The sequence below is a fragment of the Vanellus vanellus genome (genome assembly GCF_965231255.1).
Source record: "Vanellus vanellus genome assembly, chromosome: 3".
Lineage (NCBI taxonomy): Eukaryota > Metazoa > Chordata > Aves > Charadriiformes > Charadriidae > Vanellus > Vanellus vanellus.
Window position 1 is genome coordinate 48030255 of NC_138907.1, and position 14691 is coordinate 48044945.

Here is a 14691-nt window from a genome sequence, read left to right on the forward strand (position 1 = left end):
GCAGGTCAAAGAGCTATGTTGATGCGAGAAATCCAGACAACAGTATAAAAGTTAATGCCAAGTGACAGTACCAAGAAAGTGAATTAGACCAACAGAAAAAATCCTGCTGATAACATTCACTATCACATGTACAGCTTGTAAGCTAGGAATAAGGAAGAGTCAAAATTAGCTTAAGGAGAAAAAAAAAAAAAAAATTAACCTGTGTAAACAATCCACCCAGTACAAAACTGGATGCAGCTGATAAGAGCAGAACTAGCTTAGTAGAGCTGAGGATGTGCGTGCATCCAGATGCCTGTTCAAAATGCATTTATTAATACCGTTGACCAAAAAAAAATATATCACTGATAGCTATTTACACCACAGTGGAGGCTTCCCTCCCCCCTTAAGTAGTTATTACAACTCAGGAAGTCGCTGCTGTCTTCTACAATGAAAATTCCAGTTATTAGCTACCAACATTTATAAGTTGAAAACACCCACCTTGCAAATTAAACTGAAAACTCTTGTCAAGCATGTCTGAGGACTCTTCAAAAGTTAGAGTACAGCACTTTCCTCAAGTGGTATTTGCATGAGTAACTTGTACTGACAGCCTGTTAAAATAAGTGAATTTAACACAACTCGGGGTAGCTGGGTGTTCCTTCTCAGGAAGAGGGATCCATACAGATTCCAGTCGTTCTTGCCGAGGCGTGTTACAGGGAGAGGAGGATAAAAGAACCTCGGTCCACCTGGAGGTGAATCTTCCTGCTTTTAGAAGTATTCCTCCTCTTCATCAAAAAAACCATTTTCCAGAGCATATGTGCAGTCTGCGTTAGAGTCAGCTTGGCAGGCACCTTTATATTCTTGAATCGACTCATACAGGGAGTACAGCTGACACAGTAATGACATATCTAGCTGCCGAAGGCCAACCTGAGAAGGGAAGAATTCAAAAAACAAACAAACAAACAATATTACAATTGTGATTTTACTAGCAGTATAATGCTATATATCTTTCATTGCTAAACAAGAGGATCAAGCTTCTTTCTGCCTCGAACAGTTATGAAATATGGAAGTACAATTCATTTTCTAAGATGACAGGCTCCCCATGGGATAAACTGGACAAAAGAACAAGGAACAACATGATGTGATACAGCAGAACACAAGCACGGTGTTCTTCAAGACTTTGTCATATTACAAGGCCCTGCATAACTTCCAATAAGTAATTTACTCCTATCCGAAGCATTACAGATAAATTCATAAACTCTGTATTCCTCATTATGCAAGAGACATACTTTTCCAGTAACACTTTGTGTCTTTCACGCATCTTTCTCACACAGTTTTGTAGGCTTTCTGGTTTTGTTTAAAAAGGCCTGGATTAAAAGTTGCACACGGAGCTGTAGCTGGTTTCCCACTTCCCAGCTAAGTATCTTCTACTATAATTTTCTTTTCTGTATCAATATACACGGGCATCTGACAAGGCTAGCTATGTCTAGCACAATACAGCATGCTACTTGAAGGCAGCAAAACATTGTAGCCCGCAAGTCTTCTGAAATGTTTTCATGTGCTACTCGAGCATAGGCTTGATTTAGAATCAAGCACCAGATATTTTGGTCCCCAAACTTCTAAACATATTAGTTCCAGAGCTAATTTAGTATTTGGAGCAACATTTAAAAAAGGTTACTTTGTAGCCTGCATCTTTATGTCACCTACAAAACCAGTACATTGCACTGCAAAGCAAAATAAAGCTAGCAGTTTCCCTCTCTGGCAACAAAATGGAGAGTTCATTTGATATTGTCACCTATCCAAGTCAGATGAAATTAAATCTAGGTTTTGTCTTGCAGTAAATGACAAACACTACCCAATTTAAAACTTTCAAGAAGCAGCCATTTCTGCCTAAATTTTCAAATATGTGTTAAGCTGACCGGCTGTTCCTAGTGAGCCTCAGTTTTCATCAAATAAGTTTTTGCTACAATTTATATTCAGAGAAAAAAAAAAAAGTTAGCAGCCTTTACCGCAACCTGAACACCAGGCTACATTTTACCCAGAAAGAGAACTCTTAGATCAAGAAATCTCTCCTTACGTGTCTAAATTCTAAGGACAGAGACACTCAGCACACTAAAAACCATACGAAGGTAGCATGAAGATATTCTTTTGGCACTGCTGAACTATCTTACAGCTCCTTTTACTCAAGGAGGAAGAAGGAGGGGGAAAAAAAAAAAAAAAAAAAAAGTATCACACACCACAGCGCCATCCCAACTCAGAAAAATAGGATACGGTGTCTTTCAGGACCAACACATACTATGTTGTGAGGTCATGAGACCTCACAGCTGAGACATGTTGTCCTGCACAGACTGAACACGAGGACTTTAGGACAAGACGTGGAATGCTGTGCTACCTACCAGAAGGTTACAGACTAGCCTTTCCACCACCTCAGTCCTATGCTGCTTTCCTTACCCTTCTCCATTTTCCTCTAAAAAGAGCATGACATCTTTCTCCATCCTTGTTGTTTAAGCATGCACTCCACAGGAAGCATATGCTACTCTTCCTTGCTCTCTATTCTGTAAGAGGAAACCAGCACTTGTGCAAATCTCCTTCTGTAAAAATTTGTAAAACAAAAAACAACCCAACAAACAAGACTGGAGGAGAGAAAAGAAAAGGGAGGTATTTGTACCATATCCTGAGCCCTCCATCTAGCCCTGCTGAAGTAATTTCTTCAGACTTGTTAAGCTAATGACTGTTTACCTACCCAAGAACAAAGTCTGAACATCAACGTTTGGAGGTGGCAGTTGGTGAAGTTTGGCTTTCCCCACCTAAATAAACTGCTTGCCTCAGGTAAGAAAGGATGCGGCGAAGCGCTACTTCACGCTATGACGTGTGAACATGAGACCCACCAGGCAGACTTGTATCAGTGCTAAATGTTTGAAGGACAAGACCGTGGTGAAGAACTACTCAAAGAGTGATTAGGAGTCAGTTGAGCCAGAAAACTCAACCTGGAGACAGACAACGGGTTCTTCATCTCCTGAGGAAAGCAGGAGCATTTTCACCAGCAGCTCTCCTGTTTCAGCTCCGTAAAGCACTTCAGCGCTTTATGTGAAGATCAGTTCTACACCAAACGCAATCTCCAAGACAGAAACTGCTCAGCAGAATTAACTTAGCAGGCCTTAACACCAAATAGTTACGTTTAGTATCTTATTTTTCTGTAGCTGCCACTGGTGCCAAACAATCAAACAAGAACAATAAGTCTATTGAGAAAAATGCAGCCTCTAGCTCTTCACAGCTTTCAAGAATGATCCCCGAGGTAGCAAAAGCCTGAAGAAATGTCCAAGCCCACTAGCACAAGCATAAAGTCTTTAATCCCAGCCAATCTGCATTTGACTCTAGAGTTTTCATCATAGCACGTACAAGACAACCTATAATGCACAGTCCCATGCAATCAACTTTGTTCTTCAGGATCACAGTTCTGAACTGACCTCTTCTTTCCTCCCTCCCCTACAAAGCATCTAAATCCATCACTTTCTCATCTTTAAATACTTATATACATAGTACCTTGATTGATCATGCAGGGAAAGATGCTGCTATGCATTTCTTCCTCATTCATTATTGAAAATTTAAAGCAAGCTCATTACTCAACAGAAATGCTATCTTTGACTGCTGCAATAAAGAGTGTTCAACATAAATAATGAAGTGCTATTATCTACTTAATGGAAGTACACAAGAGTCTCTCTAATTTGTACCGGCCACAAAAAAGTACACCTGGAACTGAGGAGGCTGTTGCTTTAAAGTCTTTGATGCGTTCAGAGGTAAAGTATTTTTTTTCTTCATAAGTGTTTTATCAAGTTATCATCAAGGCTAACAGAGTATCAAGGGAAGTCTAGTTGTCAAATGACTTTAACAAGCATCTCATTTGATTTTCCATTAGGAAAAACAGATTAGACTTGTAGAATGAGTTATCTTTGCTTTTTTGGAAAGGATTAAGATGACTGAGATCATATCCTAGTTTCCTCTTAGAGCACTGTAGAAAAAGCCCCAGCGGTGGACAGCCACTTGTGCTTCAATGCAAACCGTCAACTCTAATACCCAGTTTTAATAACGTCTCAAGCTGTGTTTGCACTACTTGTTGAAACACTGGTGGCAGACTAAGATTTCAGCACACAACACTGTCCTCCTAAATCCACAGAAAGGTCTTTCAACAGAGTGTCTTGTGCTCAAAAACCTTTGTTACCATGAAAAAAAGGCCTTAAAACGGGCAGGTTTTCAGCAATATCATATTTTATACGTTTCAGAACACCAAGTGCCCAACGCTTAGGTTATTATTAATCATTACAACCGCAGCTGGCACCAGCAAAGCACCAACACCCAAATTAGTGTTTAATCCAAAGGTGTGCCAGGTCGCCGGGAGGAATGCCGCTCATAACGCCGCGCTGTAGAACCAAAACAAAGTCCTGAAGAAAACGATGTGCAATCCCACCTCGCCTGAACTGAATGAATCAGTACCGATACCTTTTTTTGTTGTTGTTGTTTTGTTTAACCCCACAGCCTTTTAAAACGGGTGTCGGGTTCAGACGGATGCCACTGAGCGAGGCGCTGGCCCAACGGCTCTCAACCCGCCGGCGGAGGAGCCGCCCCCCACCGAGGCAGGCCGGTGGAGCCGGGGGTCCCGACTCTCCCCCCGACGCCCTTACCGGTGCCTTTCACGGTACCTGCGCCCTCGCAGCAGCCAGGCCGGGTTACGCGGGGCCGCACCGGCCCGGGCCCGGGCCCGGGCCCGCCCGCCCCGGGGGAGGCCGTCGGGCGGCGGCAGCGCCCCCCGCAGCCGCTCGCCACGTCCGCCACCCCCGCGGAGGCCCGGCCCGGCCCTCCCTTCCCCGCCCCGCTCACCATCTCCTTGCGGAGCAGAGCCAGCGCCGCGTCCAGGTTGGGAGGCTTGGGCGGCCGCGGCGAGCCCCGGCCGCCGCCGCTCAGCTCGTCCTGGATGCGGGACTTCTGCGCGTAGAGCCGCTCCAGATCCCGCCAGCGCCCGCCCGGCCCGCCGCCGCCGGAGGAGGAGGAGTTCAGTAGCCCGCTCAGGCTCTTGGGCAGCGGCGGCAACCCCGCGCCGCCACCGGGCCCCAGAAGCCCCGGCCCGCTCATGCTGCGGCGGCGGCGGCGACCGACGGAAAGAGCCGCCTCTGCCCCGCTGCGGGAGGTACCGCCCGGAGCCCGCCCCGCCTACGGGCCGGGCCGGGCCGGGGGGGGAAGGCCCGGAGGGAGGGGCGGGGGCTGGCGGAGGGAGGCAGGGAAGCGGGAGGGGGGAGCCTCGGCAGCGGGGAGGCCGGGCCACAGGTGCCCGGGGTTGCGGGATGCGGCCGGGGGCGGGCCCGGCCGCCGCGGCTTTGTCTGAGGCGAGGCGAGGCGAGGCGAGGTGCGGCGCGGCGCGGCGCCGTGGCCCGCCTCTCCTCGGGCAAGGCCCGGCTGCCTGCTGGCCTGCCTCCCGCCTCAGCCCCGGGGCTCGGGCCGGGGGCCTGGCGGGCCCGTCCGCTGCTGAAGCAGCCCCGGGGGGGAGAGAGGCGGCAGGCCGCTGCGGGAACGGGGCTGAGCCTCCGGGCTCGGTCCAGGGGTGCCGGGATGGGGGCGGGATGAAATGCGGTGAAACCAAGAGTGAAAGCTGATTAAATGCTGCGTGTGGAGGGTGGCGGTGTTGGTGTTATCCCAGTAACCGGATAACACGAAAGTGCTCTCCCTTCCCAACAAGGTGTTTCCCTTCACGTCCTCCCAGCCAAGCTTTGGATCAAAAGCCTTTATCTCCAAGCGTTGCAGCCGAACAAACTTTGGTGTATCTGCTCTGTGAATCACAGAATCACAGTATGGTTTAGGTTGGAAGGGAACTTGAAGATCATCGAGTTCCAACCCCCCTGCCATGGGCAGGGACACCTCCCACTGGACCAGGTTGCTCAAAGCCCCATCCAGCCTGGCCTTGAACACCTGCAGGGACGGGGCATCCACAGCTTCTCTGGGCAACCTGTTCCAGTGCCTCAGAGTGAAAAATTTCTTCCTAATATCTAATCTAAATCTACCTTCTTCCTGTTTGAAGCCATTCCCCCTCATCCTATCACTACATGCCCTTGTAAAAAGTCCCTCCCCACTCTCCTCCAGGCCCCCTTTAGGTACTGGAAGGCTGCTATAAGGTGTCCCCAGAGCCTTCTCCAGGCTGAACAACCCCAACTCTCTCAGCTTGTCTTCATAGGAAAGATGCTCCAACCCTCTGATCATCTTCGTGGCCCTCCTCTGGACTCGGTCCAACAGGTCCACGTCCTTCTTATGTTGAGGGCTCCAGAGCTGGATGCAGTACTTCAGGTGGGGTCTCACCAGAGCAAACTCCCTCAATCTGAGAGACAGCTCTGGTGCTATTCCAGCTTTATTCATAGGGCGGTTTCTTGCTCTGGTGATCAGAAACACCCACAAGCTTTGGTGAGAGGGTGGTTGATGGCAAGGGTGCCATGCTGCAGGACCCGGGGGGGATGCGGCGCGGGACTCCCTGACCCTGCCAGTGCAGCCACAGTTCTGGTATCATGGGGATACAACCTCAGTGTGCCCGCTCTCAGTGCATTTCTGCGCCTTTTATTTTCCCCCCTTTTTTCCTTGACGTGTTTCTATCTCTGGAGTCTCTTGAATAAATTACAGCAATTTTGGATCATTCAAAATCCAAACCGAAGCAGGGTATAAAATTGAAGTTCTGCGAATGCGCTGCCATTCCAAAGTCAGCTGTTTAATGGTGCTGTCCTATTGCCACAATCCTGCTTCGCTTGTGGGGTTTTCTTATCAAGAAATAGCCAGATACAGTGATTTTGAGTTAAGCCTCTACATTATGTTCAGTTTTGTTCCCAGACTCGCATGCCTTTTTCATGGCTTAAATGTCATCAGACTCTGTGACAATTGTTTTAAAACTGCTTACAGTGGAGGAAGCTTTTGCCAATCTTTATTCGTGTTTACACGCTACTTTAGGGATTGATTTTTCAGATGACCTGATGTGCTTTTTAATGTTTTGTACATTGGAATCAAGAAGATTTTTTTTTCCCCTTGTCTGTAATGATGCCACTTCTGCTCTGGTCGATTGTGAAAAATAAAAAAGTGCTGATAGCTTTTATGAAACTGAAGGCATTTAAAACCATCCCTATTGTAGATTGAAAGCGTCAACAAACCCCTTATCCTTCCAGGCCAAGGGTGCCTGACAGTAAAAATATTGATTTTGTTTGCTAAGGAGGGAGGCACTGTATTATCTTCCTGCTTATTAGTGAATACATTTATTTGTTCTCCTTCCAATGTGCACACACTCCCTTTTTTCCCCCAGAAGACAGCTATTTGGAAATGCTTGTGAATATTCTTATGTTATCTAGACCAGCTTATCTTAATTATTTTTTTCAGCTTGCCTGATCTCATTAGATTCTAAGTGCATTTTCTTCACACTCAGGTCCTTTAGGCACCTTGTTGCCATGTCTTTACTATTGCAAAAGTCTTTGTGCTGGCTTACTGCTCAACTTTGTCACCTGAAAAATAAAAAAAAAATACTTTTTGAGTTCTCAGTGATCCTTCTCTCAGTTGGCAACCTTATCTTGCCTTCATTCATATTAAATTCATAACTATCCTTTAAAATCTAAATCTACTGCTTTATTTATTCTGACCTAGTTATAACATGGTGATAATGGAAGCTGGAGCCTTTTGCAGTTCTGTCTTTTGGTTATAGAGTAAGCTTTTGTTAGCTGTATAAACCTCTCAGTCTTTGTTGGTTTCTGGAACTGAACTACAGAAACATGTTACTCGTCTGAACTGTCCTTTGCTAAGGACGTTACCTAAAAAAAACCACATTAAAAGTACATGTAGTTTATGTCATAAAGAGTTCGGAAGTGCCAAAAGAGAGGTGTCTCATACCATTTCCTTATGCAAATGCATTATGGTATATTTTTAATTTACATATTCATATGTGATATTTTTTCCTTTCCTCATTCATTAGGAGGATACACAATGCCTGTGTATCATTTGTACATCATTTACTAACATTCTTCCTTCCAAATGTCTTGATCTATATGCATTATAGCGTATCTTGAATTGATACACTGTTTCCTACAGTCTTTTCTATGATGCTTTCCCCTCTTATAACTGACTTATCTACAAATGTTAATGAATTCTTCTTTATGACAACTCAATGACAGAAGGCAGTATTGCTCTCCACACTAGAACCAGGACATGGGGAGCTAAAGGTAGGTCACGGTAAAAAACATCTACTAATTTTAAGTGCCTGGTTTGTGATTCCTAGGGATGATTTTCCGCCTGACAGAACTGACAGAAGGATGCCTGACTCCGCTTCAAGCTGCTCTGCACAGAGCAGCACCTTTGCTTAAACCTACCTTCATTAGGGATTTAAAGTAAGACTCCAGATTTTGCAGTGATGTTGCCAGTATCACGTTTGGGTCCACTGTGCAGCAGGGATATCTTAAAACTTGCCAAACAAGGTGCACCAGAGCTCATCTGTCAGTCCTTTTTGTGTTTACAGGATGTCTCTCATTGGGTTAACTTGCAGTCAGGATTGCTTATTAAGGACAGGTCAGGATCCAGATATCACAAACTGGGCATATGCAAGACAAATTAATAATTAGTGACACACTCTTCCATTTGCTCCTGTAGTCAGAGTGCCTGAACATATTCTGTTTCTCATGAGGCCTGTGGTTTTTATCACTGGTGGGGAGGAACAGAGCTCATGCTGTTCTGTGGTGCTCTGGGAATGATTTGAAATTCAGTCCTTTGGCTAAGAAGAGTTTAGAAGATGCTGGGTATAATTGGCACCTGATATACAACACCATGTAGTGGCATATCCAAACAGAAATTAGATTTTCAACCAAAGAGCATTCAGTTCTTAGGCATCTTTTTTCATCAGAGAAGTGGTTTTAAATAAAAATGGTTGAATCCTAGTTTTGGCACTTTTTTTCCAGGTATATTTCCATGTCTATGCCTGAAAGGTGAAAACCCAAGTATATTTTAACACACAGAAATTCACAGGGGCTTCCAGCTAGGTCCCTAGCAAAGCGGTATCAGATCTAGAGCAGAGATCCTCCCATTTAAACTACCTGAGTAAACAGGAGCAATAGTGGGCTGTTACCTGTTTCTATAGGTCTGCTGCCACATAGATACTCAAGAGTCCAGGCTTCAGTTTAAAGCTCTTGATGAAATATATTCTTGAAATATAAACCCTTGTGTGTGCCACTTGCTCTCCCAGCCTGTTCCTTTTGCCCATGTTGCTGTTTTTTCCCCAGTTTCTGTCCTTGTCCTTGTATGGACCCTGTTCCAAAGCAATGTCCCTTAGCTATGGTCTCTAATGCCTTAGTTCCTATCCCTGCCTTTTGCTTTTCATAGAATCACAGAATGGTTAGAGTGGGAAGGGACCTTAAAGATCATCTAGTTCCAACCCCTCTCCGACTAGACCAGGTTGCTCAAAGCCCCGTCCAGCCTGGCCTCGAACACTTCCAGGGATGGGGCATCCACAGCTTCCCTGGGCAACATGTTCCAGTGTCTCACCACTTTCAGTAAATAATTTCATCCCTCTTGCTTCAGCTGCTATGTGTGCACTCTTGCTGCTGCCTTCCTCAGCCTTTCTTCGATATCTAATGCTGCCCTTTAGCCCCCTGCAGTGAAATCAGACTGCTAATTCTTCTTTTTTCATGGAGAACCAAAAAAAGGGAAATTTTGACAACAGGAGAGAAAGAATGCATCCAGGGCATGGGGCGTAGGTATGATAGAAAGGTGCTTAGGACTGGGCAGAGGAAGGACAATAGATTCAGAAGAAAGCAAGAATCAGAGGTTACACAGAAGGACTGGTCTGTAAAGATCTGTAAGTGCGTGTGAGTAACAGTTGTACCACTGAAGGCATCTTCCAGCCAGCAATAATGTACATGTAGGCTTATTTTTTTTCCCTTTTTGTTTGCAAGTGGCAGCTACCTCAAGCAGAGCTCTGGTTCCTCTCTCCTTTTCACAGTGAGGATTGCATAGATTTTTGAACTAATTTATGCCCAGTGTAAAGCAGTCAGAAGCAATATGGAAATCTGAAGAGCATGTGCATGTGGCAAATAGGCAGTTACATTTCTGCAGTGACAAGGGGTCTATTTCCTCTCTCTCACTGTTTTTTTTTTATGTTGCAATCAGCTAGCAAGTGCTACTGAAGGGGGAAAAAAGTGTTGTGAAGGCAGAAAAATGTCGTATCAAAAATTCTGGTTCAGGATTATAGGAAGGATCATGCTCACGAGAAATAAGGACTTGATCTGATAGTAAAGTTGATGGGACTTACAGTTAATGTAACCAACCATTTATTTTCCTGGTGCCAAAATCTATCTTGTTCACATCTCTGTTTAACCGTAGATCAAACTATAAATCTTCTCCACAGTACATCACTTGGTGCTCTGCAACATTGGTTTTAAAATCTCCTTACTCTGTCCTCTCACTTTATTAAATGTAGCAGTATCAGTCTTTTTTTCCTACCTCTCTAGTCTCATAGATTCTTCCCCATTATGTGAACTCCAGCAGAAAAAAAAGAGTTGTGGTTTAGACCACACCAAATTCATATTCCTGCAATGTGTCCTTGTCTTCAAGATTTCTGTTGTAATTAAGAAAGCAAGCCACTTCAGTATTTTGTATCAGCTGGTAAAAGCAAATGCCCCCAAATGAATCAAGAAATAACAGTAGGCTGTAGGAATTAATAATTTCAGTATTATATGAAAATTCATAGCCATGAAAGAAGCCAGCAGAGTTTTGTGAGATAATTGTGTCATAAACTGGCCTCATGCCTGCAGCTCTTAATGGCTCTGAACATCTTCCCTTCATCTCCTTTTACTGTGTCAAAAATACAAAAGAAAAGAAGGACTTCAAAAAGTGCCTTTTGATATTCCTCCCCCCCCCCCCCCCCCCCCCCTTTCCTCTGAGTTCAGTATAGTTCTGATAAGCATTTGCTTCTTCAAAAAGATGGCTTGAGGGGGGATTTATTACCACTGCTCTTCCGTTAGTTCGGTTTGTTCGCTTCGCAACACAGCGCTGCTTACTCTTAACAGTACCGACTTGACTTACAGTAACAGCTTTCCAGAATCTGATTACTGAAAGCAGATAGCCGGGGGATCAGAGCTACAGGCTTTAAGGGTATTTGTCTTATTATCCTAGTGACACTGAGCAGACCCTTTCCTTTAGTGAGATCTGCATCGGGGTCAAATCTGGAGGATGTGGTCTAAGCTGGGCCGAGGTTGTTTGAGGTAAAAATGACGAGAGTTCTAAATCTGCAGCCAAAACTGCACGGCAGAGAGACAGCGCTGCTGAACAGGGATGGCTGCAGGTATGCAGAAGATGTAAGAAGGATTTGTGCTTGCAGAGTGCAGAATATTGCAGATTCTCTACCAATTTGATATCTGCCCTGAGGCATTTTTGAGTAAGGAGTAGCAGTCAATCATTTTTTCAAAAGAATTACTCGTTTCTCTGCAAAATGGTCAGTTGTAAGCAAACATGGAAGTTTCTGTATACTGTTATGTTCAACTAATGTTAATAAAGAGATAATATTTCTTGCCTTTCTCTTCTGCCTTCTCCCTTAGTAAATGTATATATGAGATTTTTTTCCAGGCTGAATATGGAAATCTGTCAGATAACATATTTCCCACAAGACAGATGTAGATTACACTGCTCAGGAGTTAAACACTTCTCTTCAGCTGTGAGTGGCTATAATGCTTGCTGGGGAGGGGGCATAATTTTATATTCATGTGTACCTGTGTTCTTGGAAAATGACCTTCCTCTCCCACAATGCAAGTGGACAGATTTGTGCCTGGACTGAATTGCTGAATAATCAAATGCAAAACTGAGGCCATAAAAAAAAAGAAACCCAAACAATTCATACCCTTCAGTTCAGCTGCGTCAAATGCCATTATCCAGTACAACCCTCAGCCCGAGCTGGAGTACCTGCTGGTGCAAACAGCCTGTGCTACGATGGGAGCTCTCGGAAGTGGAGAGTAGTGAGCAGCTTTCAGTAGGGCCGCATCCTTCCAGCAGCTGGGCTCGCGCAGGACGGATGAGGCTACAGCGATGCCCAAGAGCACGGCACCCAGGAGCCGAATCGCGGCTGGACCAAAGCTTGTGTGGAGCATCCTTGTATGGACCTGGATTTCTTTGTCTTGGGCTGAAAATGAGCCACCTCTGAGGTGCAACAAGAGCAATAATTTAACAGGGCATAATGTTATTTCTAAATAGTTTAGAGGAGAAAAGTACTCTCCGTAATTGAAAGTTCATTTAGGTAGAGAGAATGTAATTACCTGGCACAGTTAGAGGAGCAAAGCTATTGTGAGTCTCTGATGAAAGCTGTCATCAGTTATTTAATGGCCAACAAGTGATTAGAATTTTTGTTTCATATTTCATACAAGAACAGCACATTCAGCAGTCCACTGACCCCTAAATTCAATTCAGGGGCACTCGGTAATTACTGACTCAGAGGCAGATGTTCTGCTAGCTGAACTATGATCATTGCTTCTTGCAGTATTTTAGTATGTGGCACCCAAACAGCAACAAGACTGAGCCTTATTTAGTTTGGGCAATCAACTTTTATAATGGTACAGGCAAAGACATAACTTTAAAATACCGTCAGTATTTAAACATAAAATATGTTCCATGCAGCAAAGATAATGCTTGAAAATAACTTCTTGGTGTAAGTACTTATGATACCAGATTTTTATCTGATGTGAACCTGTCAGAGAAATACTGTCAAAGCAGTTCACATTGCAAATAGCACAAAACCAATCCACGCCTCTTCTTTTCCCTCCTTTTCTATTAGAAATGCCCCTCTCAGGCCCTGTAAACTGCGTGGTTGCTTCTCTGACTCCTACCCAGGAACTCTAGCTGTGCCTGCCAAGAGGGAGGATGTTCCCTCTCATCACGTGCTGAGCTCTTGTGCGCTTCACAACACAATCGCTCTTCTCAGTTTATTGCAGCCAGATACCATCGGCCCAGACAGACGCGTGAGAGAAACACATCCAGAGCACTGGGGGATCCAAAGGCTCAGTTCACCTTCCCTCCCTGAAGTCCCTCCCGCTTTTCAGCACTGTTCTTCCTTGTCAGAGCCGTTGGGGAAAAGCTGTAATGCCAACGGCCATTGCTGCCAGGCGGGAATTGTGCTGGAGTGCAACGATTCCCGCGCACACCTTAGGCACCCGTTGTATCGTTGGAGAAAACTCACACATGTGGCAGGATCAAACCATACGATAATCCAGTCGTTTCTTTGCCATTTTACAACTTGGTGCCGTCTGGAGCGTGGCACAGACAGAGCCTAAACCAAAAAGCAATCAGCAGTATCTGGTAAGATTGCAAAAAGGAAACAAAAAACTAAAGTGAAACAAAACAGAAGACTCAAACCCCTGCAGGGGGAAATGCGACAACAAATATCCGCAGAGGAGAAGCTGTGAAAACCAAACATCTGTGCTGGAAATGAGATCAGATCAAGCCGATCACTGCAGCCGTAATCAGGCATTGACAGGACCAAACAGGTATACAAATTAGTTAGAAGGAAAGAACAGGGATTTCTGAAGAATTTTTGGCAAGTCTGGAAAAAAATAGAGTAATTCTGCCTGGGCAAATGCAAACTAAAGGATTATTTGTCTGTCTTTGCTGAATTAGCCAAGGAAGATGGGAGCCTACAGAGGCTGGCTGAATAGGAGCCACCAGAAATAGGATTGCTAACAAGCCAAGACTTGCCATGAAAATGAACTTTTCATAATGTGACATTGTACAAGCTTATTGTTTCACAGACTCCTGTTTCTTTACTTCTGTATGCTTGGTGCCTCAGTAACTAGCAACTTTGTAGGGGTGTATAAATGTAAGTAATAGTAAAAAATACGTCCTAAACCCCAGTTTTAAGGCCCATCAATAACTTGATTTCCACTTGCATCCCTAAAGAGTGCTGATGAGACAAAAGCGGTGGAGATCTTTTGCAGCTCTTGAGGTTACACGTCTGACAGGCAAAAGGAACTTGTTTCTTCTCACTCTGCTTAGTCTCTCAGCTTCTTTCTTAGAAACTGTGAGAGGGTAAACCAAATGTAATTTATACGAGGCCACAAACCCCTACAGTGTGAGAAATAAGATTTGAAGTGCAAAGTATACATGCTTTGAGTTCGACTTACCATTTTTACATGGTTGCTTTGCAGAGTGCCATTGCTTTTCAATTAATTATGAGTTTTCAGAACTTTTTGGAATATCAGTGACCTGAAATAACTTTAAGATCTCTCACAATTCATGTCAATTTTCAACTGTAAGCAAAAAAATAACAAGAACCAGCTCTTTTATGTTTCCATGACTGTGAACATTTTTAGAATAGAATCAACATAATTCTGTCAGTGCTCTGAAAAAAGGTTACTTGCGTCCTGTGGCACCCACTCTTTTGATGAAGCCATCTATATTTACCAGCTTTATTCTTGTCGAGTCATTCTTTGCTCTGATACTGCTTTGAGGCAGAGAGAAAAAGAGGTGAGATGATAATTTTATATGAGTTTGGTGAACTGTCATAGATCAGAAGATAAACAAGTAATAACTTATGAATACCATGATTTTTTAATCATTTCTGAACTTAAGTACCTTGCTGTCTCTGCTCTAGACTTGATCCTGGAAATGAATTACTTTTCATTCTCATTCATTTAAAGAAGTATCAGCAAAGGCCTAGCTAGTTAAAACAGCAAG

The 14691-nt window shown here is 44.3% G+C and overlaps 1 protein-coding gene across 1 annotated transcript; it reads right to left on the minus strand.

The window, feature by feature from the left end:
* Nucleotides 1–164: 164 nt before the first annotated feature.
* On the minus strand, nucleotides 165–5103 carry FAM89A (family with sequence similarity 89 member A; the record flags this gene model as incomplete). Its single annotated transcript, XM_082480670.1, has 2 exons — nucleotides 165–903; nucleotides 4852–5103. 2 exons carry the CDS (start codon nucleotides 5101–5103, stop codon nucleotides 745–747), a joined length of 411 nt encoding a protein of 136 aa, XP_082336796.1. The 3' UTR covers nucleotides 165–744.
* Nucleotides 5104–14691: the final 9588 nt, after the last annotated feature.